This window comes from Haliaeetus albicilla, chromosome 21, assembly GCF_947461875.1.
Source record: "Haliaeetus albicilla chromosome 21, bHalAlb1.1, whole genome shotgun sequence".
NCBI lineage: Eukaryota > Metazoa > Chordata > Aves > Accipitriformes > Accipitridae > Haliaeetus > Haliaeetus albicilla.
The window spans coordinates 3,393,919-3,421,753 of NC_091503.1; the positions used below are offsets into that span (position 1 = coordinate 3,393,919).

A 27,835-nucleotide genomic window follows, 5' to 3' on the forward strand; every position below is an offset into this window, starting at 1 on the left:
AACCTTCTGTTGGTACATGTAAGATGTATAGCCAGGAAAAAGATACAAATAATTCTTTTACCTGTTTCTCTGTGAGAATGACTCTGCCTAAGAGTTGATTTTCAAGACCTTTCATGGTCACAGTAAAGTCAATGATGGAGGTTCGAGCACTAATTTCAGGAGAGTAACCTGGATTTGGCAGTTTTGTAGTAATGTAAAGTCTGAAGCCATTCATAACATCTACTTCCTTATCACCAACCTTCACCTTAAGGAAAATATTAAAAAGAAGTCTTGAGATATCAAGAATCAGTACACACACTTTCAGATACTGCATGTAGAAACAAAGGTTACATTTTTCTGTTCAAAGGCATAAAAATCCATCTTTAAATTATACATCTGAAGCAAAGAATTTATTGACACTATCTAAGGAACATTTTAAATGACTTATTCACAGATTATTTCAATTTTTAAAAATTATAAGCAAAGGGATAAGGAATTCTATAGGTTAAATATATTAATTGTTTGTGATCTTAAACTTAAACCCTATTCTTTTTTAGTATTAACATTAATCAAATTTAAATACAAGTTTAATCTTTCATAATCATATACTTATTAGGAGTTATTTTGTTGAGGGCAAGGGGAGGGGGGGCTGTTTCCACTTGTTTGCTCATTTGTTTTACTTTTACCTTGTTGGCTGAACCTGTTTTAATGAAGTTTCTTTCCAAAATATTATCAAGTGCTGGGTCAAGCTCTTCTCCAACATCTTCAATCAAAAGAGGTCTTCCCAAAGAAAGACTGTCTTCTAAGTGATTTCTAAAATACTTGTGATTCAAAGAAGTGACCTAAAAATACAATCATGGACCTATATGTTATGTTGTGCCCAGTTACTGAGCTTTTTTTTTTTATATATTTATAAATTATTTCATTTTATTTAAATTACTGACAATAACGATGATCCTATAGTTAGACAAGGATTAAAGCAAAGATTGCGACCACAAGAAAAGGTAGCATCAGTGTACCATATTCTCAAGTCCCATTGAATGCAAATTTCCATTTTTCAACTACAAAAGTAGAAGCAAAGCAACGCCGAGCACTTAAAGTTTTGATATCCTATGAGTGCAACTAGGCCAGAAATTCACAGGAACCTTTTATCACCTTCAATTTTATCTTGGCTAACATCCCCAAGTCAAACTGCAGCAAGGTCAATCCCAAGATTAGGGCTCTTTTTTTTTCCCCCTTGAAAATTAGAGGGTTACATTGAACAAGCCATTAAATAGTCTTTGCTTTAAAAAGTAGTCCTCAGTAAAATTGTGATTAATTTTCAACATGTACAAAAGCACATTCAGCTTAGTTTGTTTATAACTCCATAGTTAAAGTCTAATAATCCTTTTTTAACATAACTAGCCAGGCAACCATTAAAGGGTTCCACACTGAGATAACAATCACCATGAACGAAAGTCGTTTCCTAGTAATACTCGCAGAGCCACTCTATTATCATCCTTCAAACTCCCCTTTATCTTTTTCAGGCATATCTTTAGAAAGCTGGTTTACTGGTGCAATCATAATTGTAGCAAGCAAGGACTACCTTTCTCCTATTTTCCCCTGTTTGCATTTAATTGGTGTATCGTGCCTCAGACTGTGCGTTGTTGCAATAGTGTCTTCCCTGTGTATCTGCAGAATATTTAGCACCTGACATCAATGCTAAGACAACACAAATTAGCAATAATTTCTGATTAAAAGATGATAAAAATGTCATGCTGTGCATCTTCATTTTAAAACGTTTATATGAACCTGCATTAATCACTTATTCGGGGTTTTTTTTCTAATGCTTACAGTATTCTGCAAACATGCTTCAGCCTTTATCAGACATTACCCATCCAGGCTATCTTCCAGCAGTTTATGTTTCATTAAAATAAATTCACTGAACAAATGGATCACTGGTACTAACAAGCTTCACATATACATTTTCATATCTAGCCAAATCTCAATTCTACCAAAATGTATCTGAGATGTCCTTTATGTCCAGACTAGGCATTTTATATAAAAGGCATTTGCAAAGTATTATGTGAATCATTGAATTATAATGGTTTTCTAAACTAAGAGTTCCTAGGGATTATAAGAGCACCAGCATTCCTATTACCTGAAGTTCATTTCTGCTTTCCTTATTTTTAATCCAGATTTTACCCTGTGCCTGTGGATCGATTAATAAAGGATAACGAGATGCTTTAGTGACAATGATTCCATTCTGTATGGATAAGTCATCATTTGGTAATCCCTGCAGGTTCCATTCACTGATAGTTGGAGCATCAGTCAACATTTCTATGAGGTTCAAGTTGTTAGCAAAGGGGATTTTCCGGCTTTTCATTTCCTTTTGCCAGTCATTTAATAGCAGGCTGCGGAACTCTTGGTTAAAAGGACCAGAATAGGACAGAAAAGCTGTAGCCAAGAGTACATCACCTTCAAGAGAAAAAAGAAGACAAGAAAAGAAAAGAAAACATTACAACTTTGCCAATTCTATTCACGAATAAGCTGCTTCCTTCTATAGTTATTACATGGTTTGCCTGGTAACCGAGGAACACACTTTGACCCATAAAGAAGAAAAATCAGCCTTTTTCCCAAGGCTCATTACATAGCAAGATAATGCTACATTTCAGTAGATGCCACATTTACTTTATCCTTACAATGCAACTGTAGGGATCAAGAGATGGGCATCTGGCAGCCAACCAAGCTCAACCCAACACACACAACTATTCCAAACAGCAGATCCTGCACAAGCAGGACATGGCAGAATAAACTCACTCATAAACTTCCAACTCCATCATTTACTTGCACAATCATGAGAACAGGCTTAAACAATATTTTGGGGGGACAAAAGAACCTTCAATTAGGAGTACTAATTAAGAACAAATCAATTACAATTATTACTACTAAAAAAATTGTAGCAGATGTCATTATAGAGGTATTAAGTGTGACAAGTTTTAATCTTCTGGTCAGCTTCAAAATTGCCCTCCTAACTTTCATGACACCACAGTTACTTTTTTTTTTTTGTACCTCCGAAGTAAGAATGCAGGATTCAAAATGGAGAAGATACTGTATTTTTATACTGAGTACTAATATTTTTTACACTTTTTCAAGTTATCTTTAGAAAACACATGATGAGAGTGTGGGGAAGGTATTCTGCATTTTTAGTAAGTTTATAATACACATACACATATTATACCAGCAAATAAAATACAACCTATCTACTATAATACAACCTATCTAACAATGTCTGCTTTTTACAGCATTTCAAGGCAGAAGTCAGAGAAGAAACTTCAGACCACAGTAGAGGAAAAGATAAATTTCATTTACTTGATCTAACTAATAAATTAATTCTTTATTACAAAGTACTTCAGTTTCCAAGTGCACATTTATAAAATGAAAATGAACTTCAAAGAAACAAAAGTTTTATGAACATTAGTAAATGCATTTAAAAATATTGATTTCTACATAAAAATGCCAGTGCCTGAATATCAGTCTTCCTCTCATTCATACGTATTGTCCGTTATAGACACTTTATTGGCTACTGCTAACATATCGCTCTCTTTGGACTCCTGCCTATAAACATCAGTCAAGTTAAAACAGGGTCCAAGTATGCACTGCATGTTATACATGTCAAGTAAAAGGCTATGCACAGCATACATAGTTACTATATTATTTTTTTTAAAATATGAACTTTAGTCTTATATTGTATTTTTTTACATAGCAGTGCTTTAGCAAGAGAATTAATAACAATTACCCTCATTTTAACAACAGGGAAGCTAAGCTACAAAGGAAAAGTTTGAAATTTCAAATGTTTTCAGTTTCACTACCCATCACAACTCAAGCAACTAACTTCCAAGTTCAAAGGTGTGGACAAAAGCTTACCCACTAGCCTCTTGGTTTGAATGGCAAATTCTTTACTCTGCTCTGTCCACCTCTCTTTTTCACCTGCTAAACCACTTATAAGACTTGAAGCAGTTCGCATTTTATGACGGCAACGCTCAGCGTCTTCAAGCAAAGTCTAAAGAAAACCACACAGCAAGAAATACAGTTTACAGTCATGTATCTGATAGGCCAGAAAAATCTCTACATTTAATTAAACCAGTAGCTAAACAACAGCTTAAAAACAGATTTTCAAACATTTATATCATCATGCAGAGAAGGAGAGAAAGTGGGATGGAAAAAATGTATCAGGAAAAACTATCAACTGTCGTAAATGTGATTCAACTTTTTAATATTTCTACTCTCAGCTTTCATGTTGGCATACATGTTAAATGATATGTGAAATGCTATACACAGATAATATACATTAATGAAACTTGATGTTACAGTAGTAGGCGCTAAACAAATAATCCAAATAAAATAGTTTCTGAGGAGGTAGGAGGAAGCGGGAGAGAGGATCAGTGGTGAAGGAGAGAGGTGAGATCCAAAGAGACAATATCCAAATAACATCTCTCTTATCCTCTGTCCATCAATATCCTTTCCAAGGAATAATAGTGAAATTGAGAGAATGCGTTAAGTTTTCCGTAAAGTAAGGGTGGTAACTTCTTTTCTGTGAAGAGCAGTTCACCTGTTTTTCTCTCATTGCTTTTTCATACTCTGCCTGCACAATATCTAATTCTTCTTGCTTGGCACCCAGTTCTTCTTGAGCTTTCTGCAGATCCAGCATAGCAGTCGTTAGACGATTCTCCTGGATTGCTAAATTAGCCTATGAAGCATACAAATATGTAAGTGTATTCATACAGACATCATCTCAAAGTATTCACTCTAATGCATCTCAAAGTTTTACTGTACTACATTTCAATCATTTCATCAAGCTGCTCAGCAGAGATTTCATCATTCATTAAAACTTCTTATTTGAATTTTACAGCAAACTAACTTCTTACTGCAGGTAGCTGCAGTTAAGCAGTTGGTCCAACATCAGTTAGAAAAACTAGTAAGAAAAGCTTCTGAGAATACCAGCCATTCTCCATCTGACACAAAAGATAGTCTGATCCGGCCTGCAAAAAAGACTGGTGCCACTTAGAAGCCTATTGGATTTCTCCAACCAACATGCTTTGTCTAATGAAAGATACTACCTCTAACTACAAATCTTGCTTCCCTCTCAGTCATTCTCATTATAAATACAAGCTATTCTGTGTTAAAATCATGCTTGACCATGTTCTTCCTGACATTCATTCTTACCTTTTAACAACTATTTAGGTCTGGTTTTCTCTAAATAACACTGAAGAACAGAGTGTCTGTACATGTGTTCTTATGAACTGAGATCTGGAATGTTGAAAGAACCAGATCTCGAGTTTTTTCCTACTTAATTCTTAATTAAGGTAAATCAATTGTATTAGCAAAATTAAACTAGATGACAGCTGCTTCAACCCCATTCAGAAGGGTTTTGTGCATAAAACTGCACAATCTCATAATTTTGACAACTTACAAGTGGTAGTACATTTGAAATGCATTTTACTGTAGAGTTACTATTTTCAAGAGAATAAATTCCTAGAGAGGCATGCACCAGTTGGAATAAGGCAGCTGATGTTTCCAGCAGATGAAATCCTCAAGTGCACACAGGTGGGGAAGGGAAGGAGCAAAGGGTGTTTGTGTGCCTCCCATTGATTAACAGACTTACCTTTAAAGGTAATACTTCTTTGTTAATGGAAAAAAATACAGCCATAGCTTTGGTCCATGAGCAAAGGCCAGCAACATTCCCACATACTCTCTTAGCTGTCTCAATGTTGTAGTCCGCCATTTCGAAATAAGGGCTCAAAAGTTCTACCACTTCTTCATTAATAGTGTCCTTTGGAAATTGCTAAAAAAAAAAGTGCAATACACATAATGCATGTAATACATGTAAACTATACATATATGTATTTCAGCCCACACAGAACGCTACCAAGATCACAAGTGTTACTTACAAACAGCTAATATGAAGTTCTCTGTCTCATGCATCTTTGAGAGCTTGCCAAAGTCTGTTCTATATTCTTACAAAATGGAAAAAAAGTTTGCCTTCATTTATGATCTTCACTATCTTACACTATCCATTACTGTTACACAGCTAACTGTTGATAGAAAATATCACTAATATCCTGCTTGAAATTCTGTTTTCCTTTAGACTGAATAAGGAACTTAATCTTCAAAAAGAAAAGGAAAAGCTTAGCTCTGGTTCATAAACATACATTCTACAAGACAGTCCTTTCGAAGGGCAAGCCAGGTATCTTCTCCTTAAACTACCTTATCTCATTAGTGGAATGTGTTTCAATTTTAAGAATTGATTTTGACCCTTTCTTTTCTCCAAAAATCATATCTTCCATTTTTCATCCCTGAAAGCTCTCAATTTTCTCCCTCAAATTTATTTTGATGGTCAAACATTCTATATAAGTTTGGTTGTCTTTAAAGATATATTTACAAGGTATAATGATAGTCCATCACTGAAGAACTTGAAAAATAGCTATTCCCTGAAGCACAAATAGGTTTATTTATGCACAAGCAACTCATGTTGAAGCGCTTCAGTAAATTAAAAATCCTTACGAGTAGATGCAATGCGAATACTACAGAAATGGCATCCATGGCACTATCAACCACACAAAGCTGGTCAAGCCTGCCACCTGTGATTTCCCACTGGACGAGAGACAGATTAAGCTAACTCCTCAAAATGCAGAAATCTGAGATAACAACATCCAGTGGGGCAGGACAATGTACAATTTATTCTGAGAAGATTAATCATAGTATTATTAGTTTAAATTATGAACAGGGATTTATTCACTAGTTACTCTTCCCATTTCCCTAAACACATGCTATGGAGCTGAAAATCCCAAATTTAAAAAAGTTCTGATTTTGTACATCCCAATAATCAACTACGCTTTTCCAGGCCACTGCACAAGTTGCACTGCTGAAAATTATTGAAAAGTTAGGTACCAGAAAAAAGATGTTTTCTAACAACTTTGGTTTAATGGAACACATAAGCAATGGCTATTCAAACCAAATGCTTAAAGCTTTGAATCATTTGTCACTGAAAGTAATTTCATTGTCTTACTTACAAGAAACTATAATTGATTTATGACCTGGCTTTGCCAGAAGGATTCAAGTTTATTTCATTATGACATACTTATTTTTAAGCCCTTAACATATCAGATCTATTGTGTGTCTGATTCCCCTTGCACATTTGTTCTCCTACGAACACCAGAGAAAACACTGTCCTGTATTTTCTTAAATTAAAAAATATCAAAACCAGGGTTGCACAAGCACCTGTAAGTTCTGTAAGAAGTTCCCTGCTGTCATCAGTTTCAAAGATTCCTGCCATGACGGGATGGTACAGCATTTTTCCTGATCAATTTTTACATTGTTCACTTTTCGCTGGAAAAGCAGTAACACACAGTCCATGATACGCATAATGAGGTGAGGAGGTCGACCCAGTGTGCGGACAGTGGCAATATCTGCAGGTTTTATGGTCTATGAATTTAAAACAAAGGGTAAAGAAATTACTGTTATTGTTTATTTAATAAGACATAGAGCACACACTTACTAACAGTATTAATCCACTGGAGAAGATAAAACTTATGTTTGATTGAAAAAAATTCTACCTCTAAAAAGCATGAAGCTAAAAGGACCCTCCAACCTTCACTGCTACCTCCTAGCAACTACCGGGAAACCTCAGCTCAGCCACCTCCACAGCAGCACCTAAAAGCTTAAAACTACCATGCACATTTTTGACAAAACAAAGAACAAAACAGAAACATCTTGAAATTTTACCTATTTTTTTAAAATGCAAACCTATTGACCAGAAACTGAGTCTAGAAAGGAAAATACATTCGGTTGGTATTTGGAAAATGAAGGTGAATTAAGGAAACCAGTGAGAAGGCCTGACACACGTATAGATTTGCACCTTTTGATTCATCTTACTGGCAATGTTCCTGTTGCAGAAGCAGGCCTGTGAGAAAAACAAATAAATTATAATAATGTGTGAAAACGTAGGCCCTATTAAGTAAGGCTAAGCCTAGGGTGCAAATCTAATACTATAACTCATAACTCTTGTGTACTTCATGAATTGGAAAGCAATATCAGAAAAGTAGTGAAGATGTCTCCTTAGAGAAGCACTGATTTGAGCAGTAGTGCATACCGCACCACATACAGAGCAAAAAACCACTGAACAATGGTAACTGCTGATGGACAGGCCCATTCCCATAACAGATATAACTTGGATCAGAAGATTTGCTTATTCACAGGGAGTTTGATCAGCCTGAGTACATGATGGTAACAAACAGTAAGCAACAGGTTATTTATTGCAGGTGGTACGACACCTTGCTTCTCTAGCCTAGCACAAGCCTCACTGGGAATTCATAAAGCAAGATTTTAGTTAAATGTGTTTATACTTCAAGAAAGGGATTGTAAATTATTGAAGATTATCCTGATCACCTTCCTTCTGCCTGCCTTTTGTCTCCTTTCAGTATTTTGCTGCTCACTGAGTTCAGTGTGCACCTGATAACTCATTACAGTTTTTCCAGGTATCTGTGGAAGCTTTAACCAGTGTTTCTTGGTGACCTTTAGGAAATTCAGGCCAGCCTTTTTTGCTACCATCCAAATTGTGGCAAAAGAACTGCATTTAATTTCAATTTGTTTATTTACTTCTAGTTGTGCATTTAATGGGCCATTTTAATTGCAAGGCAAAATGCAATTAAGTTTTATTGAACTTTGACAATTCTTACTCAAAACTTTAAAAAATTAATCTTGCTATATGTTTAAAAATGCTTATACACTGTTCTATATCCACCTGTCTCCTAACATGGCATTTAGCAGTCCTAAAACATGCCAAAAATGGAGTGAAATAACCAACCACAGATTTTTTTTTTATTTGAGAAGCGACCTTTCTATTCATCAAATATTTTAATAGACATTTGTCTACACTGCAAGCAGAATTCCTTTATAGGAATCCATGGCTGGAAACCTGCAAATCCATAATGATTGAGAGATTAATTTTTGGAAAGATGCAGCCCTATACAGACTCATACAGAGAATTTGCTTACTTAAATGAGTTTCTGAATGAACGAATGCATGCTGAGAATACAGATATGCATGCTGATCGGCTTGCTTTTATGATAGCTTTCCTTTCCCCTCTAGACACAGGCAAAGCAATTTATTACAGCAAATGCAAGAATTTCAAGATTAAGCCTGTCCTGGTTTCAGCTGGGATAGAGTTAATTTTCTTCCTAGTAGCTGGTATAGTGTTATGTTTTGGGTTCAGTGTGAGAAGAACGTTGCTAACACACTGAAGTTTTCAGTTGTTGCTAAGTAGTGTTTTTCCTAAGTCAAGGAGTCTTCAGCTTCTCATGCCCAGCCAGCAAGAAGGCTGGAGGGGCACAAGGAGTTGGGAGGGGACACAGCCAGGACAGCTGACCAAAACTGGCCAAAGGGGTATTCCAGACCATGGGACATCATGCCCAGTATATAAACCGGGGGGAGTTGGCCTGGGTGGGAGGATCACTGCTTGGGAACTAACTGGGCATCGGTCAGCAAGTGGTGACCAATTGCATTGTGCATGACTTGTTTTGTATATTCCAATTCTTTTAGTAGTAGTAGTAGTATTATTGTCATTTTTTATTATTATTATTATAATTTTCTTCCTTTCTGTCTTATTAAACTGTCTTTATCTCAACCCATGAGTTTTGCTCAGCCCCCCGATTCTCTCCCCCATCCCACTGGGTGGGGGGGGAGTGAGTGAGCGGCTGCGTGGGGGTTGAACCACAACAAAACCCAACTACCTTACCCCATTGTGAAGTCTCACAATAATGCTAGTATAGCATTTCCTTAAAAACAGATTTTTGTTTATTAGAATCCAAAATTTGAAGAAGAGCAGTATGGTTTTGGTTTGGTAACTTTAGCCAAAACCAGAAAGTAAGCTGTAGTAAGATGCAGGGCAGGACACAGGACACTGCTGTTCTTTGCATACCTCAGAGTGCCCCATTAGCATTGTTTGCTTATGCACTTGTCAGAATGCTTGTCCACCTCTGGGTTTTTTTTACCTTCCTTCTGTAGCTAAATATCAGGATCTTATGATCCAGACTCGCTCTCTTCTTCTGCTCTTATCAGCTGTCATGTCATCAGCCTCCATTTAGACATTTCTACTCTGCCCTTCAAGAATCATGGCAGTCAGACATTGTTTAGCACCTCTCCTTCAAAGTGAAGTCATTCAGAAGATCCATGAAAACTTATTTATACTAGATTTTGAAGACTTTGATTTAAAGGAACATCACAATAGTCTTTAACCATCACAACTGTTGGCAGCCTCTCAAGTGGAAAGGAAAACCTTCCAGTAAATCTACATAACAACCTTTGAAGTTTATCTATCTTTCAGGTTTTTCCTTCATTCTTTTCTAGTTCTTGAGGTGCCAGCCACCAATATTAGATTTACTTCAGATCCCACTGCTGCTGCTCACAACAGAAATGCCTTGAGGGACATTCTAGTATAGAGTCAGATAAACAGATATTAAAACATAATACTATGCAAGATGAACAAAACCTAATCTTTTTTCATCATTCATGATGCATCATGTAAAGACACGGGCAGAATGTTATCACTCTATTAAAAAGGCTTTACAAAAAGAGTATGTTGAAAGACATGAAGTCCCATGGTGAACACTAGAAATCTGGGTAATGCCACAACCCATAAGAAAAAAAAGAAATTATTTTTGAAGGCAGAAGAGAGTGAATCAACAAACTTACTCAAAATGCAATTCATGGGTGAAAACTTAAATAAAACAAGAGGTTTAGATTTGGATGGAATTATACTGTTTTTACATGGAAGGCACTTCTTCACTCATTGCACACAAGCTGTTTTACAACAGTATCAACGTTCAGTTACTGGTCTAATATCAACCTGTAGCACACCATATATCAACTACAGTTTCAAATAAAAGTTAAAACTTGCCCGTTTCTGAAAAACTGCCTATTTTGGGTTTGGTACTCAGGTGGAAAAAGAAAAAACAAAACTGAACTTAAAAAGCCTCAAAATACTTACATTTATTTGCATACATTTTCTGTCAACTGATGAGTTACACGATGCACCTGCAACCTTATGTTTGTTTTCAAAGAAGCCCATCTTACTAGTAAAATAACGTTATACGTGGTCCAAGTACTAACCTGTAAGGCTGCTTCTGCCTCTTCCAAAGCAGGTTTAGCAGCTTCCAGCTTCTCTTCAGCAATGGCTTTGTCAACTGAGATACTGTCTACAATGGCTTGAGCTTTGTCTTTCACTTTCTGAACTTCACCCTTCACCATCTCAGCAGCCTGAGCTTTTACAGTAACTTCTTTCAATACCTAGAATGTGAGAAAACCCACATGGCAAATATTAAAGAAAACACCTAGTTGGAAGAAGGCATTAATTTTTGTCGTAAAATTTTATCTGTTGAATTCCAGAACCAGAGAACTCAAACAAGATGACTTTCATCACTGTTATAGGTTTCCAAGATACCTTTTTCCCCCCCAACACTTAACTTCTCTTGATTAATCTTTTCAAAACAGAATAAAGACTAGCAAAAAAAAAAAAAAAACCCCAAACAGCAATACACTTTGAAGGCTGTACATACCATGTCAGCTTTTTCATTGGCAATTTTAAGTTCCTTTTCTTTTACCTCCAGCTCTCTGCTTAGAGCAGCCACTGAGTCAGAGGCCTCTTTCAACTTTTCCAGTCCAGTATTCATTCTGGAGTTAAAAAGTAAAATAAGCAGCATGTAATTCCCTATGTAATTTACATTCCACTTTCCAAATTATTCCATCAATACAAGGAACCACATCAACCAGAACAAACATGAGCAAAAGTTGTTTTGCACCAAAAATAAAACTTGTACAGGAACTTCCACACAAGTGTATCATGTCTTCAGAATCAAGAAAGTGAACAATAAAGAATTACACACAGAGAGTCTGTGGCTTGAAATTTTACCCACTTCTACCTCAAACTGTATGCCTTTATCATTGCATAAAAACCCTATACATTGCTTCCATATATGTCACCATCTCTGCTGAGCTCCAACCTGATACTGAAATGACTGAGTTCTATACAGCAGAAACATTTTCGGATCACTAGAATCCCGAGAAATATCTCAAATCACTATTTCTTGTTTGAAGACAATATTGAAAAGGCTAATAAAATCAGTCTTGAAATCAAGACCAACCAAAAGAGAGTAACTGAAAAATAGCATTGAGATAAAACTTCTCATTCAGCATTAAAATGCCCCTCCAACAGTGCTGTCTGTCTGTCGAAGAAGTAAGTTCTCACTTGGGACTTTCCAGACAAGTTTAAGTGGCCTCTAAAGAGGCTGCTATTGCAAAGGCTAAGCAGTACTTGGACAGCTAAACAAATACAGGAGAACAGATAAAGAGTAACACCTGCCAAAGCAATTCAGACCATGCAACTAAGGTTAAGTGAAACAAATTGACGTGCGTGAACTAATCTGGTACAGTTGAGGCATCAGAAGGTAGAAAACAGGACCAGACCCCTCTGTTTTACAAGTGTTCACCCACAACGTAACTACAGATTTCTAACTCAATTTGGCTTTGAAGCCAAAGAATGTTTCAAAGTGAAATAAACTAGTTTAAGTCTTTCTTAAAGGTTTCCAGCTCTTTGTGCCAATCTTTTAAAATTGAGAAGACAGTTTTTCTTAAGGGTGATACCAGTTGATACTAAAATAGAATGTAAAATTAGCATTTAGTGTATTTCTGACATGAAGATAAATCTGCAAATAGACTTCATTTTTTTAATAAAGTATCTGAAAAGGAGTATGAATATATCAAAACCACTCTAATAATCTACAAGTAAAAAACTCAGCAGCCTAAATTACGCTCTATGATCACAAAACCAAAACCACCAAAGGTATTTCTTACATGTTCATATCAGGAGAATGCGACTGTTTAGCAAGAAAACAAAAGTTGCTCTCTGGTAAATGAAATGCTATTGTGAATATATTATGGAATTACATGCAGATGTTTTCTTTTACTCATTAAAAATACAAGGGAATAATTTATATTCGCCTTTTTTCCCCACCACCTTGCTTTTTCGTGCATTACTACTCTTTTTCCCCCTCCAAAAATATATAGTCTTTAACTATATTTATTCCAAGAGCAACTATAGTATTTACTCAAGTTACTCCTTCATACAATTTTAGGAAATTAAAAAAGAAAATAATCCTTTTGCTGTGCAAAGAGACAAGCCGTGCATTGAAACAAACCGTATCAGAACATACCTATTTGGGGAAGAACACTACAGAAAGACAGTAGTAAACTGAGCAGTTTACCTGTTTGCTAACGTCTGCACTTCAGCATGCTTTTCTTTGTATGTAGTTTTATATCCCTGAATAAAGGACAGGTAGGATTTGGGAGTCACATGCGTAGAACGTCTGTATCTTTGAAAGTAATCAGAACACTTCTCTGCCACTCCATCCTGGAATGAGCCCATACACTGAACAATTTCCCTCTTTGTATCGGCAGTGCAGTCCATATCAAATGAGGACAGGAAATGTTCAGATACTTAGGAAAAAGAAAAACATATATGTAATTAAATATTCAGGAAAAACTCTTAGCAATATAAAACATGTCAGCATCTATTATGTCAGCTTTCACCCAGCTTCTGAAACCCCAGTCGTCTTTACTCTCCACCACCAGATTGTTAACATTATTCCACACTTCTCAGTAAAAAGTATAGCCAAGGATCTAGTATTCTTTCACCTCCAAAGTGTGCAACTGCTTTTTCTCTCTGAATTTAACTGCTAGCTGCCAGGGACTGGGTAATCACAGCCTTCCTCTGTATGCCTGATCACAGTCACAGTCACTAATAATCTTTCTTTAGTAGTATTTTGCCTTCTTTACTAATGCCTTTAAGCCACCTTCAAGGGCATTTTTTCTTCAAACTGTGTTCAAAGCCCTTCCTCTGTTAGAAATATTTCAACAGTTTAATACAGCCAGCTTTAAAGAAGAAAACATCTATAACAAGTTTTAGAACCAAGTAAGTTTCTTCTGCCAATGTGCTGCCAAAATTCAAAGCAACTAAAACAACTTTGTGACCATCGATCAGAGAATTAAATATCTGCAAAGTCAAAACCTACACCCACCTGCCACTAGAGCATCCTTAGGCCATCGGCTGAACCAATCAATAGTGCATCCAGAAATGAGAGCAGGGAACTTCAGGGCCCTGTTTCGGAATTTTTCACCTACTGGTGAAAAGCAAAGAACCACATGAAGGTTCTGACGGACTCTGGTCATGAAGTAGTCATACAGAACCTCACTGGCTGGAGGTCTACGTGGATGTTCCTTTCTGAAGGTGGGTATGAGATCACTAATGATCTCATCTACTTCATCACGTGCAAATAAGTTTGACACCTTTGAGAAAAAGGAAGATTTTTTTCACACTTTATGAGATGATCCAAAATAGAGTATATAGCATAAGGTTCATTTAATACATAGCATTTTAGACACTGAAGTCATTAGGACCCACCCTACTCCTTTAAACCAGAACTTTTACTCAAGTGATTCCATTAAACACAATGAAACCTAACTTGCTGTAAAACCCACTCTCCCATGTGAAAAACAAAGAATCCATGTACAACAGCTTTGCTTTCTTCTCTTAATATTCTAATAACTAGTAGGAATTACTCTGAAACACACCCCTGAAATAATAAATAAATAAATAAAACAAATAATAAAAGCCATCCCATCCATTCTGGACATAAATTTACCATACAAAAACTAATTGTACACTAATGAGATATTTAATTTAACAGACAATTTTGTTAAACTTCAGTGATATTCCCCAAGTCTCACTTTTTTTTTTAAGCTATTCTCATGTCACTGACTGCTTGTGAACACATTTAAAAGGGTCTGACTTAGACAATTTCTCCGTATGGAATGATGATGCTCATTCTTAATTTTACAATAGCTTTATCTCACTCTAACCTAGTATAATGGACTGTTTCCATTTTTTATAATATTGTAATGATAAAAAACACTTAAGTTTCAGTTTGTGGAAGTGTGCCCCTTGACATATAAAAGAATATTCAAATACATTTGGTTATTTTACTTCAGAATTATAAAATTTTAAAAGCAGAAAAATGATCATGAGAAGGCATCTTACTTCTCCTGATGATAAAACATTGTTCAGGTATTCCAAGAAAGACTCATCTTTGATCTCGTTGTCTGTAAAAAGAAAACAGATGCCTTTGCCTTGCAGTCCTGCTGTTCTGTACAGAAGTTTCAGATCGTCCATCAAGTTTAGAGTGTTGTACGATCTACAAAAAAGGACAGTTGTACTAATATTCATTCCTTTTACAAAAGGGCTTCTGGTTAAAAGAAAAAGAACAAGCAAGTTTAAGTAAGAAACAATCGCTTGGATTTTAAGGCAAGAAGGTGCCGAAGTCCAGGCACTTTCATTTAGATTGGGAGGAAACACATATCTCATTACAAAGTCTCATATTAAGTACCTAATCCATTCTTTTTCCTGCTCTCCTTTTCACCTTCCACATCAATAAAAAAAATTTAAAACACATTAAAAAATCCTACAATCCCACACCCCAAACCCACCAAAAACAACAACAAGAAACCCCAAACCTGAAGTCTTATCATGCTATTTATTTCTCTTTTTCTAGAAAAAGTGACAAGACATATTATCTAAGCCTAGCTGACCCCAGCCTCTCTGATATCTGAGGACAAGCTGTAACGCAATGGGGTTCATTTTCTGCCAAACTTTGTTACGCTTTAATGCAACAGGCTTTATATATAGGCCTTCTTATGATCCTCAGGTGCCAAGGCAACTTTAGGTGGCAAGCTGCACACCACGTTCTTAATCCAATATTTCATCCTCTAGTGGCTTCATAATTCTTTCTGAATGATATCCAGCAATTTGTTACTGCTTTTGTCAGCTGTACTGTAATCTCTCCTGAAGTCATTCCTATTTCAGATAGATCCTCTGATGAGATCCTCACTAAAAGGCTTGCCCACATGTGACTCTACAATTTCTTCTGCAGCCAACACAGCTGCAAAAGAATTAAAATAATTTTGCTTCTCTACAACTACATTTTATGAGTGCCAAAAATATTTCCTGATCATTGGCTTTTCCTACAGACACTTTGGGAGGCACTCATTCCAAAATATTTAGAGAAGAATTTTTTTAATATATATTTATATCTTTTATGAGTTATTCCAAAAGAAACCACGTTGGCTTGAATAATATGAAATAAGGCAAGATATACTTGGAAAAGACTGTCAAAATACTGACATATAAATAACATATACCAAATTAATGGGCAGGGATGAGGATTCCACCTCCTCACACAGGTGTTATTTCAAATATTACAAGACAAACTCATAAAGGCAGTATAGGTAGAAACCACCAACAAATGCACAGTACACTAAACTGTACTGAAAGTAAAGACATAGAGTAAAGATAACTTGACACCACCAACATTCCTTTTGTTCTGTGAAACACACAAAACAGTTTACTACTCCAAAGATGATAAAAGCTCAGACTTATTGTAGAAAATCAAGCAAATTTAGTAAGTCTCAAAGGATTTTCATGTCCTTCCACTCTAGGCAACAGTGCTCGGCCTATATTTAGCTTGTTCTTTCTCCCACTGCAGAAACTGGGCACCTGTTTTATTTATAGGAAGAGTTCAAACACAAAGTACTTATTTACTTCAATTTTAATTAATGCTCACCTTGTTAACATTATCTGGAATGTATCATAGCCAGCTATGAAAGATGCCAATCTTGCCAAACTCTGCTTTCCTGAGCCACCAACTCCAACTAAAAGAGCATTTCCACGAGGAGTGCGAATCACACGAGAAATCTGTGTAAGATCACAGTCATTTATTGCTACTATGTGTAAAATTTACACACCCAAAGATCCTATGCTACTGCAGTAATAAAGTTGTATTAGAAATACAGAACAAATGAAAATTTTAAGGTTCAATTAAGAGATTCTATATTATTATTAATACATTCTATGAATGTTTGCACTTTCCAATATTTTCTGTAAACCTTCTAATAGTATAGCAACCACTTGATTCCATCACTGTGAACTTTCAATTATCAGTAGAATTGCATCTCACACCTCCAGAAAGTAAAAGTAAATCTCAGCTGTGATTTGTTAGTGATCTGCTATCATAGCATGACAAATTATTAAAATTAGGAAGGAAATATTAATTTCCCCAATACCATACCCCCTGGACAACTTTAGCAAGACTCATCTCTCCAGGCCCCTTCATTGTGACCAGAAGGACAAGTTGTCCCAGGCATGTTAAATTCAAGACACACAGTCTTCAGTATTCTCTGCAGCAGGTAATAATACTACCTTTATAATCAAACTTCTTAAGCTTCTTGTTTACTTGATTACAAAATGCACAATATCAGTATGAATATTTGGTCACAGTGGAACATCTCCCAGGTAGGTCTCCCTTTCTTTCTCATTTCATTATTTATCTTTTAAAGCAAAAGGCAGCAGTTACCTACTACTCCACATTCCCCTTCAATTCAGGGCAGTGCAATGTAAATGAACATGCAATTCAGAGCAAAAAAATTTTCAGCACTGTGAACTGCATGCAGCACCCGTCCCACTGTCCACAGCCAAAAAACGATGCCAAGAAATCTGGAAATGGGTAGAAGATGTTATCTGATGCTGAAAAAATATGCCTTTAAGCACAGGAGACAAACTTGCTCCACACCACATCAGTTGGACACGGACAAATACTCATAGTACACAGAAAAGCCTACATTAATTTCCAGAATAGCGTGGAGCCACTTGCCTCTCAAAGGCAAGGTAATACCAACCAGGTGGTTAGCAGTTGGTTTCCTCTGCACAAGCAACAACACAGAGTATTGGCTCCTGTGGTTATTCTGAACATCCCTCGGACACCCCTAGAATTCCATCATGGCAATTAGCAGCCGGGGATACCCATTTACTTTCCTTTCCTCTAACATACTTTTTTTTCAAGTTATTAAAAATAGTCATGTCAATTTCCTGCAGTTTTAAACCTATATATCTTACATATTGAGTGCAACATACTTGTTATTTTTCATAGATTAACTTTTATAAGCAAAGATAATATCAAGTATGAAGGTTTACTCTAAGCATACTTAGCGTTTAACCAAAGAAAAATAGATTTGCACACCACCCTTGGAATATTGCTGATCACTTCAATTACAGCTGCTAGATCTTTTCCAGGCAGAGGCAAACAAGCTATAAATTGAAAGCTTTGTTCTGTGCTTAAGATACTCCTCAGCTTTAACCCATTCAAGTCATCCTACGTCAGCTCAGATCAGGCATTACCTTAACTGTGCTTACCTAGCTTTCTCTTAGAGGCTGTCTCAAGTCTAGCTCATGCATAAAGCTCAGACCTGCACAGCTGTAAATGCTGCTTTCAAGAATACAGGATCAGATAAGCACTATATATTCATTTTATCCAAGTGAAAATTAAGATAATGTTTCAGGTATTTAGCATCTAGCTACCCAAAGAAGAGATTCCTGATGACAGGTGACTCTTCAGTAAAAAATAAATAAATAAATAAATAAATAAATTTTTTTTTTTGCTAGATCCTGAATTTATATAGATTTTTTTACTAGGAATAAACCAGAAACTTGTTACTGAGTATGATGATGACTTAACAGTTTTCATAAAGAAATCCATAGCAGAACATTACCCATTTTGCAGGGAAGACTGAAAAGATAGAGACTAATTTTGTGAAGTGACAAGAATCCACCCCAAAATTTTGAAAACTGCAGATGCAATGTGTTTGTCAACTATAATTAAATTTATGTTGGTTTGATATTTATTATATTATTTGTTAGGATGGTACAATCCAATATTCAGTTCTTAATAATTTATGATAAGAAACACAGACAACCTCACCGTGCAACTGAGAAACAATAGGGTTTTTAGTTTAAAAAAAAAAAAAAAAGCTTCTCCTTTTTATGAAGCCTGCTCTGTGTGGACAATCCTATCAAGCTGTGCTGTGCTAAAAATTATGGTCAGCTCCAATCCATATTCAAAGGAGTTTTAAAAGAAGCGAGCATACTATTGATCTACAAAGGAAGCTGGGACTACATTTATTCTTACTCTGCTGTGCCTACTCCTTCATAAGCAACCAATTATGTCCTAACCTGAATTTCATTTGACTCATTCCAAAGAGAGGAAGCGCTCTCAGAAGAATTAGCAAGAAGAAAGGTTGAAATAGAGTTCAAATAATTCGGACCATGACCCCACCAGACATAAAAGACAGATATAAAAGAATAGCTCCATCCGGTCCATTTTCAGAAAAGCTGAGTTTTAATATCTAGTCACAGAGTGACAGCCAAAATATTTGCTAGCAATAAATTACTTGCATCAGTTTTAGAAGTAATTTACCTTGACTCATGCACACCTCCACTCATAGGCTTTGAGGACAAGTGAACAACAACAACAACAAATGGCAATCCGGTAAGACTGTACCTTGACTAAATGAATCATAGCATCCTCGAAGAAAACCAGGTCCATTCCAGTACCACGGACATTCTCATTGTATGTTTGTAAAAACCTATTTAAACGATTCCGTAGCTGATGAAAGGAGTGAATTGGCTCATAGATTTTGGGAATATCTAAATTAACTTCCTCTGATTTTTCACCTAGAACAAAAAGCAGGTAACAAAACCTCAGCAGTTTAAATGACTGATGAAGGCTCAATGTGGGGATGAGTAAGTGAAGGTTATTAGAAGTCTCTTTAACCCCCCAGAAACAGGTTTATTACACATATTACTACACATTAGATGTACATATGAGTGTGCTGCCTATACCCTGCCTACAAGGAATGGTAAGTTCAGCTGCTTAATTCTCAGAGACAAAACCAGCAAAAACTAACGAGCTTGCTTTCTCTACATCTGAAACTTGAATGATGAAAACCTGAAATCAACTTAGATGCTAGAAGCTAAAGTAGCAGTAGAGAATGAAGGTAAATAAATATTGCAGTTAAAAATTGCAAATCTTTTTTGTAAAAGAAGACACTCTAAGTTGATTAAATCATTGCACTAGTAAAAGAAAAATTACTACTAAAATGAATAATTACCACAACAAAAAACCCCTACAGCCACTGTGAAAAGGCATACATTTGTTTCATCAAGTGATCTGAAAGCCACAAGGAATTGTCAACTCCTCCTCACCCAAAGGAAAGCAGGAAATAGTGCTGCTGTCTCATTTTTCCATTCATAAGCATTAATCATGCTTAAAGGTGACATGCCTTCATTAGTAAGAATTGTCACTCACAGCAAATAAAATCACAGAAAGGTTGAGGTTGGCAGGGACCTCGGGAGGTCGTCTGGTCCAACTCCCCTGCTCAAGGACGGACGCCTAGAGCCCATTCCCGAAGACCATGTCCAGCTGGCTTTTGAATTTCTCCGAGGATGGAGACTGCACAACCTCTCTGGGCAACCTGTGCTGGTGCTTGGTCACCCCCACAGTAAGAAAGTGTTTCCTGATGTTCAGAGGGAACCTCCTGTGCTTCAGTTTGTGCCTGTTGCCTCTGGGCCTGTCACTGGGCACCACTGAAAAGACCCTGGCTCCATCTTCTTTGTACCCTCCCTTCAGGTATTTATACATATTGAGGAGATCTCCCTGCCTTCCCTTCTCCAGGCTGAACAGTCCCAGCTCACTCAGCCTTTCCTCATCTAAGAGTCCTTTAGCCATCTCTGTGGCCCTTCATTGGACTCTCTCCAGCATGTCCATGTCTTTCTTGTACTGGGGAGCCCAGACTGGGACACGGGACTCCAGGTGTGGCCTCACCACTGCTGAATAAAGGGGAAGGATCACCTCCCTCGACCTGCTAGAACATTCCTTCTAATGCAGCCCAGGATGCCACTAGCCTTTTTTTCCTGCAAGGGCACATAGCTGGCTTGTGTTCAACTTGGTGTCCACCAGCACTCCCAGGTCCTTTTCTGCAAAGCTGTTCTCCAGATGAGTGGCTGCCAGTATGTACTGGTGCATGGGATTTTTCCTCCCCAGGTGCAGGACTTGGCACTTCCCTCTGTTGAACCTTATGAGGTTCTTGTCAAGGTCCCTCTGGATGGCAGCATAACCCTCTGGCATATCAACCATTTTGCCCAGTTTTGTGTCATCTGGGAACTTCCTGAGGGCACACTCTGCCCCATCATCCACATCACTGATGAAGATGTTGAAGACAACTGGACCCAGTATTGACCCCTGGGGTATACCACTAGTTACTGGCCTCCAACTAGACTTTGTGCCATTGATCACCACCCTCTGGGCTCGGCCATTCAGCCAGTTTTCAACCCATCTCACCGCTCATCCAGCCCATACTTCATCATCAAGTAATTAACAAACTTCATTGGAAGAGTGCCAGCAAGCAAACACCATGCGGGTTTTGGGTTGGTTTGGTTTTCCTCAAAAAATAATAGCAGACACAGTACAATTTTGCTCTTATTTATATAGAGCTAGCTCCATTAGTTTCACGATTTCATGATCTATATGCTGCAGGATATATTTTTCCAGTTACCATGTCAGTCATTACTAACAATCGGTTTTGCTAAGCCTCCTCTTACTTACTGAAGAAATATATTATTCACAATATTATCTCTAACTGGTGGAATTAAAATCAATAAAACAAATAATTACAGTAAAATAAGTAGCTCCCTAATGCTTAGTAAAGCACTGGAAGTCAGTGGAAAGGGAAGTAAAGGTGGGGGAAAAAAGCAATCAAACTGTATTGTATTTAGAATAGTATCTATAATATTTTTCTCATTTTAATTTTTTCTCCATTTCCTTCTTGCATATTTTGCTTTTACAGATTAGCAGTGGTCCAATAATCATGCAGCTTCCAAGGGAAAAACAAAACAAAACCCCAAACATATATATAAAAAACAGTTTAAGGAAATTGCCTTTTACCACAGAACCAAACCTCTCAAAATAAAATGATGATTAAATCTCATGCATCTGTCCCTCATAATGCATCTGTGTATACCTGAAGTCACCTTAATTTCAGAATTCTTTAGCTCTGTATTGTTTCTGCATATATGAACACTCCCTTAGATTGAGACCTAATTAAATTAACCAACTTAATTTAACCTGCAAAAACACTGGTTAAACAAAAGCAGTGTTCCAGCTGGAAGTAAGTTTCTTATAAGTTGAATGAGACATTTAAACAAGTCAGCTACTGATAAGGAACTAATAAGGAATACAGCAAGGAGTTAAACTGTAGTGATGTTTTGACAGTTTCAAACCATTTAAGAGAATCATATCTGCTTAATCCTGTTCCTGTGGTTTTATTATTAATGTCAAAAGACAGCATTATCAAGTACTACACCTAAGAAAGGGCAGACACATTACTTACAGAGGCAGCTAGTGCAATATATTATTTTAAACTCTTCTCTAATCTCAGGATTCAGAATCACAAGTACTAAATAGCAATGTCAAAACTAACTGATAAAAAACACCTTTGAACAGTTTGAGGGTCTCAAGAACACTAGCACCACTAAATTTCTGTAAGGCTAAGATCTCAAAGTTGATGTTTGAGTTAAATACACGAAGACTCGAGGTGAAGTATCTCGGGGACAAATACGTTGTGACTGTACAACCCAGAGATACAGGGAGTATATGTAAACACATCACTAATCTGAGCATACGGTTATTTGAAATTGATGTCCGATACATTTTTTGTATATTTAATATATATTTTATCTATTATTTATAGATATATATTCTATATACATTATTATATAATCAATAATGAATTATAGATTTAATAGAAATCCAGTTCTTGTTCTTACACTTCCATCATAATGGGCAAAACTAAATTGCATTAAAGGGACAATTAAAACACAGTTACACTTGTTATTCTTCTCACTTAAACCCAAAACAGAAAGGTGTTCTCAAGGCTCTGACAAACATATTGAGAATAAAACATATCCCTTCTAAATGAGGGCCTCCTACTTCATATTTAGATGAAGTTTCATGTTAAAAGGCATATTACAGGGCATGTACATTTAAACTGTCACCAGGAAGCAAGTTATTTTGAGAAATACATGTTTCTTTTTGCATTTATTTTTCAGTTAAACATAATGGTTTCTAGTGTGGATTCAAATTTTCACATTAAAAGTCACTCTTCACTCTCTCAGTATGTATTCTGGCTTGTATTTCAGTGCTCTCAACATTGCTGCACTTTAGCAAGTTATTTAAGGGTATATTTGACTACATTCTCACAGCAGTTTGCTTTTTACTTCTATTTGATTCCTTCCAATCAAACACTTCCTATCCTTTACTCTCCTTTTGTCACTGCCTTCTGACTACTCATTTATCCAAGAAGAGATTTAAATGGCATTTGACCACTCATGCCAAACTTTTATTGTCTCCACTATCCATCATTACAGTTATAGGAACACAGATAATTGAATCATTCAGTGGCTTAAATAACGACCTTCCCCAAAACCTAAACAACTGTTTTCTGTTCTTTTGCATCAACTAACAAATAATCCCAGCTCATTTAGCAAGGTCAGTGACACAGTGTTTTTCTTTAAAAGACACAAAGACATTGTTATAAGCCATATGGATAATTCAAGAGGTTTTACTGGCATTCAGAAGATTTTGAAAAAATACTCATTTGTTATAAAATCATGTACCGGGTATTTCCTAAGAAGTACTGGATTAGCCCAGAGCCAGTATTCTTTCACCAGGTTTCTAGCGGATGGTAGCTAGAGTGCTAATCTTTACTCAGTACTGCAACCCTACCACTTCAAGTCATTCATATCTCACTTCTTTCAACATTTTAGAATAATATAGACTTACGCTCACTATTTGGCAGTTTTGTCTATCCACCACATCAATGGAAATGGAAGTAAGGCCCTCCTATAGATAACCTGGGTATAAATACAGACTTAAAAATCCCATGAGTGTAAAGATGTGCCACAGTTGGTTACACAGACTACCTTCAAAGTCACTGGACAGAACAGCAACCCTTGATGCATGAACTTACTATATATTTTTAAGACATATTTCTACTAGCATCTATTTTATCATATGCCCTTCCCTATTCTTGTCATCTCCAGGGTTATCAGAGTCCATTTTTACCTGTTTTTTCAGGTGCATCCCTTAAAAAGTCAGCGAAGAATGCATCAATTTCAGGATCCAGCAAAGCTTCTGTTTCTTCAAATTCCTCCTCAATAAGTTTTGCCACAGCTGCATCAAACCAGTTTACATCTTCTGAGGTTGTGAAACGATCAGCAATAACACACTTACATTCATGCTTCCACAGTTTTATCAGTACCTATATTAAAAAAAAAAACCAAACAACCCCCCCCCCCCCACACACACACACATTACAGTCAGATTAGGCTTGCAACAAAGCTATGCCACTTAAAAGCCACACTTTTATTTGTTTTAAAAAGGTATTAATACTACAAAAGAAACAGTAGTATTTTGGGGTTTATTCAGGAGAGGTACCTTGAGCTTTCCATTCTGCCCAATAGTATTTTAAGCTTACATTCAGTTAACTATGCAAGAAGCCTTCATCTAGCATTCCAAACCAAACCATATTTACCAAATTAAGGTTTTATTTCCCTAGCCCTAAAACCATATCCATACCTGATAACACATGTTTACGCACTGACAAACCACTTTTTAAACTGATCATTAAGTAGAAGGTTTGTGGAAATAATAGCATCATGGCATGAATAATTTCATGCCAAACACAGATGTCACTCCCAATACTTCAACCAAAGTAGTTTAGAAAAAAAAAAAAGTTTAAGTGTGTATATTATTCCTTCTCCAAATTCAATATACCTTTAAAGTCCTTCAGTCTGGTCATAGGATGGAGAAGGAAAACCTGCCAGGTTCTTAATCCTAGCAGCCCTGGTTTTAATCCTACACTATTACTGCAAAGTAGTAGAAAAAATTCCAAGTACTCCTTGAAGACCTCTTGTTTGAGCCTACAGCACTTTGTAGAAATGACACTAACTATGTCAAGTCTCAGAACTAATACGTAAATTTATACAATCAGATTTTCAGCAATTGTTTGTTTTACTTCAGAAGACATTAATTGAGAAAATACATATAATCATCTTACTGCTGTATATTTTTATCTTCAGAAATTAAAATCGATTCTGAAATTTGAATTTTAGATGTAGCAGAATTCAGGAGCTTATTCAAGAAGCAGGGAAGTACATTAAAGATGAAGTGATTATATAACCCAAATGTATAACAAATTTTCCATGATTACCGTAAACACTGCTTTTGCAGCACTTCATGTTTCAGTGCTCAAAACACTAAATGACTTTTCCTTAAAATAATTACAAAAGAAATGATGCATAAAGTATTGAGCTTTTCTGGAAGAAAGGTCGATTGGGGGGGGGAAGTCACTATAACTCATTACTACTTCTTCCTTTTAAACTGTAAGGCAGAAATCATTTGTTAGACAGATATTAGGCAGTGACTGAAAGCCTCAAGACACTAGTGGAGAGAGGGGAACTGTTTATTTTTTTAATCAATACATACACATTTTCATTGGGTTAAAATAAGTTCATTTCTTCTCATGATTTTCTTTGCTTGATCCTTTCAAACAAGCTAGCATTTTGTCAATAATAGAACAAGCAGATAGAAGCAAACCCTCTTCTGCCAAAAGAAGTGGGTTTTGTTACAGCTGTGAAACAAAGTTGTCATTTCAGTTGGCACTGTAAAAGCCAGACTAAAACGTCTTTGCCTCAAAAAAAATACTGAAAAAGTTTTTTAATAGAAATGATATTTTTCTAAAGCAAACTCAAATGCCAAGAAGTTAGACTCTTCATCCTCTTTGCTACGCTAATTATACACTCATTATAACAAAGCCGCTGATGTGCTGCACTTGCCTTTGGTTCATTGATCACTTCTGATGCAGTGTTCAGCATTCCTTGCCAAATTCTTGAGAGGTCTCGAAGGTTGAAGACATAATGGAACTTGGCTGGTGTGGGCAACATTTTTAGCTTGGTAATCTGCCACAGCCTGCGTGTCAGTGGAACCAATCTGGCTACTGTTTTCTTCACATCTTCTGAAAATCCCCGCTCACTACAATAGTGCCCTTCTCCAATTACACCTGTGAAGAAAAGAACTGCCAATGAAAGATTTTTGTAAAACACACTAGTGCAAGAGCTATGATCTTCTTAATTGTTTTCTTTTTTTAACCCCCCAAACCTTTTCTAATTTGTTGAAACGGCTTTCCAGTCTTTATTCAAATCTTGATTCACCTGGTCTTAACACCATCCTGCCACCAGCTCACTGGGTATTTAGCTTTTCATTTACTGTCTGTTAAAAATGTTCTTTCATCTACCAAAATAGCTTCCACAGCCTTTGAATAGCTAATGTCTTCTGAGACCAATATGATCCTGTCATTTGTGAAAGTCTAGTCATTAGTCACTCATTTTTAGCACCAGTAGCAGCTTAGCAACTCTGCAGCATTGTCACTAAAACTAGGAACGGCCTTCAGGCTGTCCTTCCTAATACTTAGCATACCAAGAGATTTCAGAAATGTGACTGGACCTGAAAAACTTACAGTTTGATGAAGTTGCAGGTGGGGAGTGATTACTGAAGAAAAATGTGCTGGTAAGCAAATCAGAGCAGGAATAAGCCTCTGTTTTAATCATAATGTTTATAAATAGAGGGATAAGGAAAAATCTACTCCCATTTTCAAAAATGGGATAGATACAAAGCTATTTTCCCTTTACCGAAAATTTTGTCAATGGAAGAATTAGAAGGCAGAGTACAGTTGAACACAGAAAATTGTCTCTTGAGCCTTTGTGGAATGTCATTGCGACCTCCTCCAGGGTGGATCATGGCAGCCAAAAACTGAATGTCCACAATGTTGGTAAATTCACCAGGCTTTTCCAGGTTATACAGTCCATTCTGTTCCATCAGCTGCCTAACTATCTCATTAGTGACCTGTAAAATAAGCAGGTATTATATAACAGAATATTATGCAGAAAACTAAACAAAATACAAAACATACTTGTGTACTTGAAAGACCTAATAAGGAGTATACCATTATTTTGTCCCCCAACCCCCTGCTTATTTGCTTCAGGAGAAAAATGCACAGCTAGGAATAAGCATATTTAGACTGTTATTTTTACTGGTAGTATCTATGGGCAAAAGTCCTGGGAGTAGAGAGGAATCCCTAGCTTAGAATAATCCTTCATACTTCTATTCATTCTCACTTGATGGCTGCATGACTCCCAATACTGTTGTATTGGAAATACTTCTCCCCTTTTAACCCAAAATTTCCAGTTTGTTCTCATCAAGCCCAAAGTGATGTATCTTCACATATTGCATTTACTGCCAAATATTTTGACAAAATTTCCACATGCAGCAATCACAAACATGGTCTTTCAAGCTGCAAACACAGAATTATTTCCATACAAAAGAATACAAGATTCCTTTCCTTAGCCATAAATGGACCCCCCGCTTTTCTGTTTGACCAGCTGAGAACATCCCACAGACAGTACATTATACAACCACACTTCTCTAGAAATGCTAACATTAGTTTCCAAGGCAATATACTTCAGAACGATCTTGACAACGTACATAATTATTACTTCCATTTTTTCTAAAGCTGAGAAGTCACTTCTTGTCTCTCAGCATTCACAGTATTTTAATTATTGTCCACACAGGCAGTTTGTTATCACGATTTGTGTGCCAAAGGTTTTTTTCTAGTTAAATTTTTTGATTTTTTAAATATTTTTTAATTAAAATATGAGTGTTGGTAAAAAACTGTTAAAATTATACAGGCATATTTTAAGGAGTAATCAGACTGCTTCTGGTAGTCAGTATATTTATTTTCAATTAATTCATGACAATATAAAACT

General features: G+C 36.4%; 1 protein-coding gene across 1 annotated transcript in view; it reads right to left on the reverse strand.

Moving 5' to 3' along the window:
• DNAH5 (dynein axonemal heavy chain 5) overlaps positions 1 to 27,835 on the reverse strand; it is a 145,222-nt gene that overhangs the window by 23,367 nt on the left and 94,020 nt on the right. Inside the window, exons 49-65 of the mRNA XM_069808869.1 lie at positions 26,702 to 26,915; positions 25,850 to 26,073; positions 24,078 to 24,273; positions 19,458 to 19,630; positions 16,689 to 16,819; positions 15,110 to 15,263; positions 14,091 to 14,358; positions 13,278 to 13,509; positions 11,574 to 11,688; positions 11,128 to 11,304; positions 7,240 to 7,443; positions 5,624 to 5,803; positions 4,571 to 4,708; positions 3,886 to 4,021; positions 2,120 to 2,436; positions 666 to 821; positions 62 to 244 (exon numbers count right to left, since the gene is read on the reverse strand). Of these exons, the coding sequence (XP_069664970.1) occupies positions 62 to 244; positions 666 to 821; positions 2,120 to 2,436; positions 3,886 to 4,021; positions 4,571 to 4,708; positions 5,624 to 5,803; positions 7,240 to 7,443; positions 11,128 to 11,304; positions 11,574 to 11,688; positions 13,278 to 13,509; positions 14,091 to 14,358; positions 15,110 to 15,263; positions 16,689 to 16,819; positions 19,458 to 19,630; positions 24,078 to 24,273; positions 25,850 to 26,073; positions 26,702 to 26,915 (3,198 nt within the window). The remainder of the gene's footprint in view (positions 1 to 61; positions 245 to 665; positions 822 to 2,119; positions 2,437 to 3,885; positions 4,022 to 4,570; positions 4,709 to 5,623; positions 5,804 to 7,239; positions 7,444 to 11,127; positions 11,305 to 11,573; positions 11,689 to 13,277; positions 13,510 to 14,090; positions 14,359 to 15,109; positions 15,264 to 16,688; positions 16,820 to 19,457; positions 19,631 to 24,077; positions 24,274 to 25,849; positions 26,074 to 26,701; positions 26,916 to 27,835) is intronic.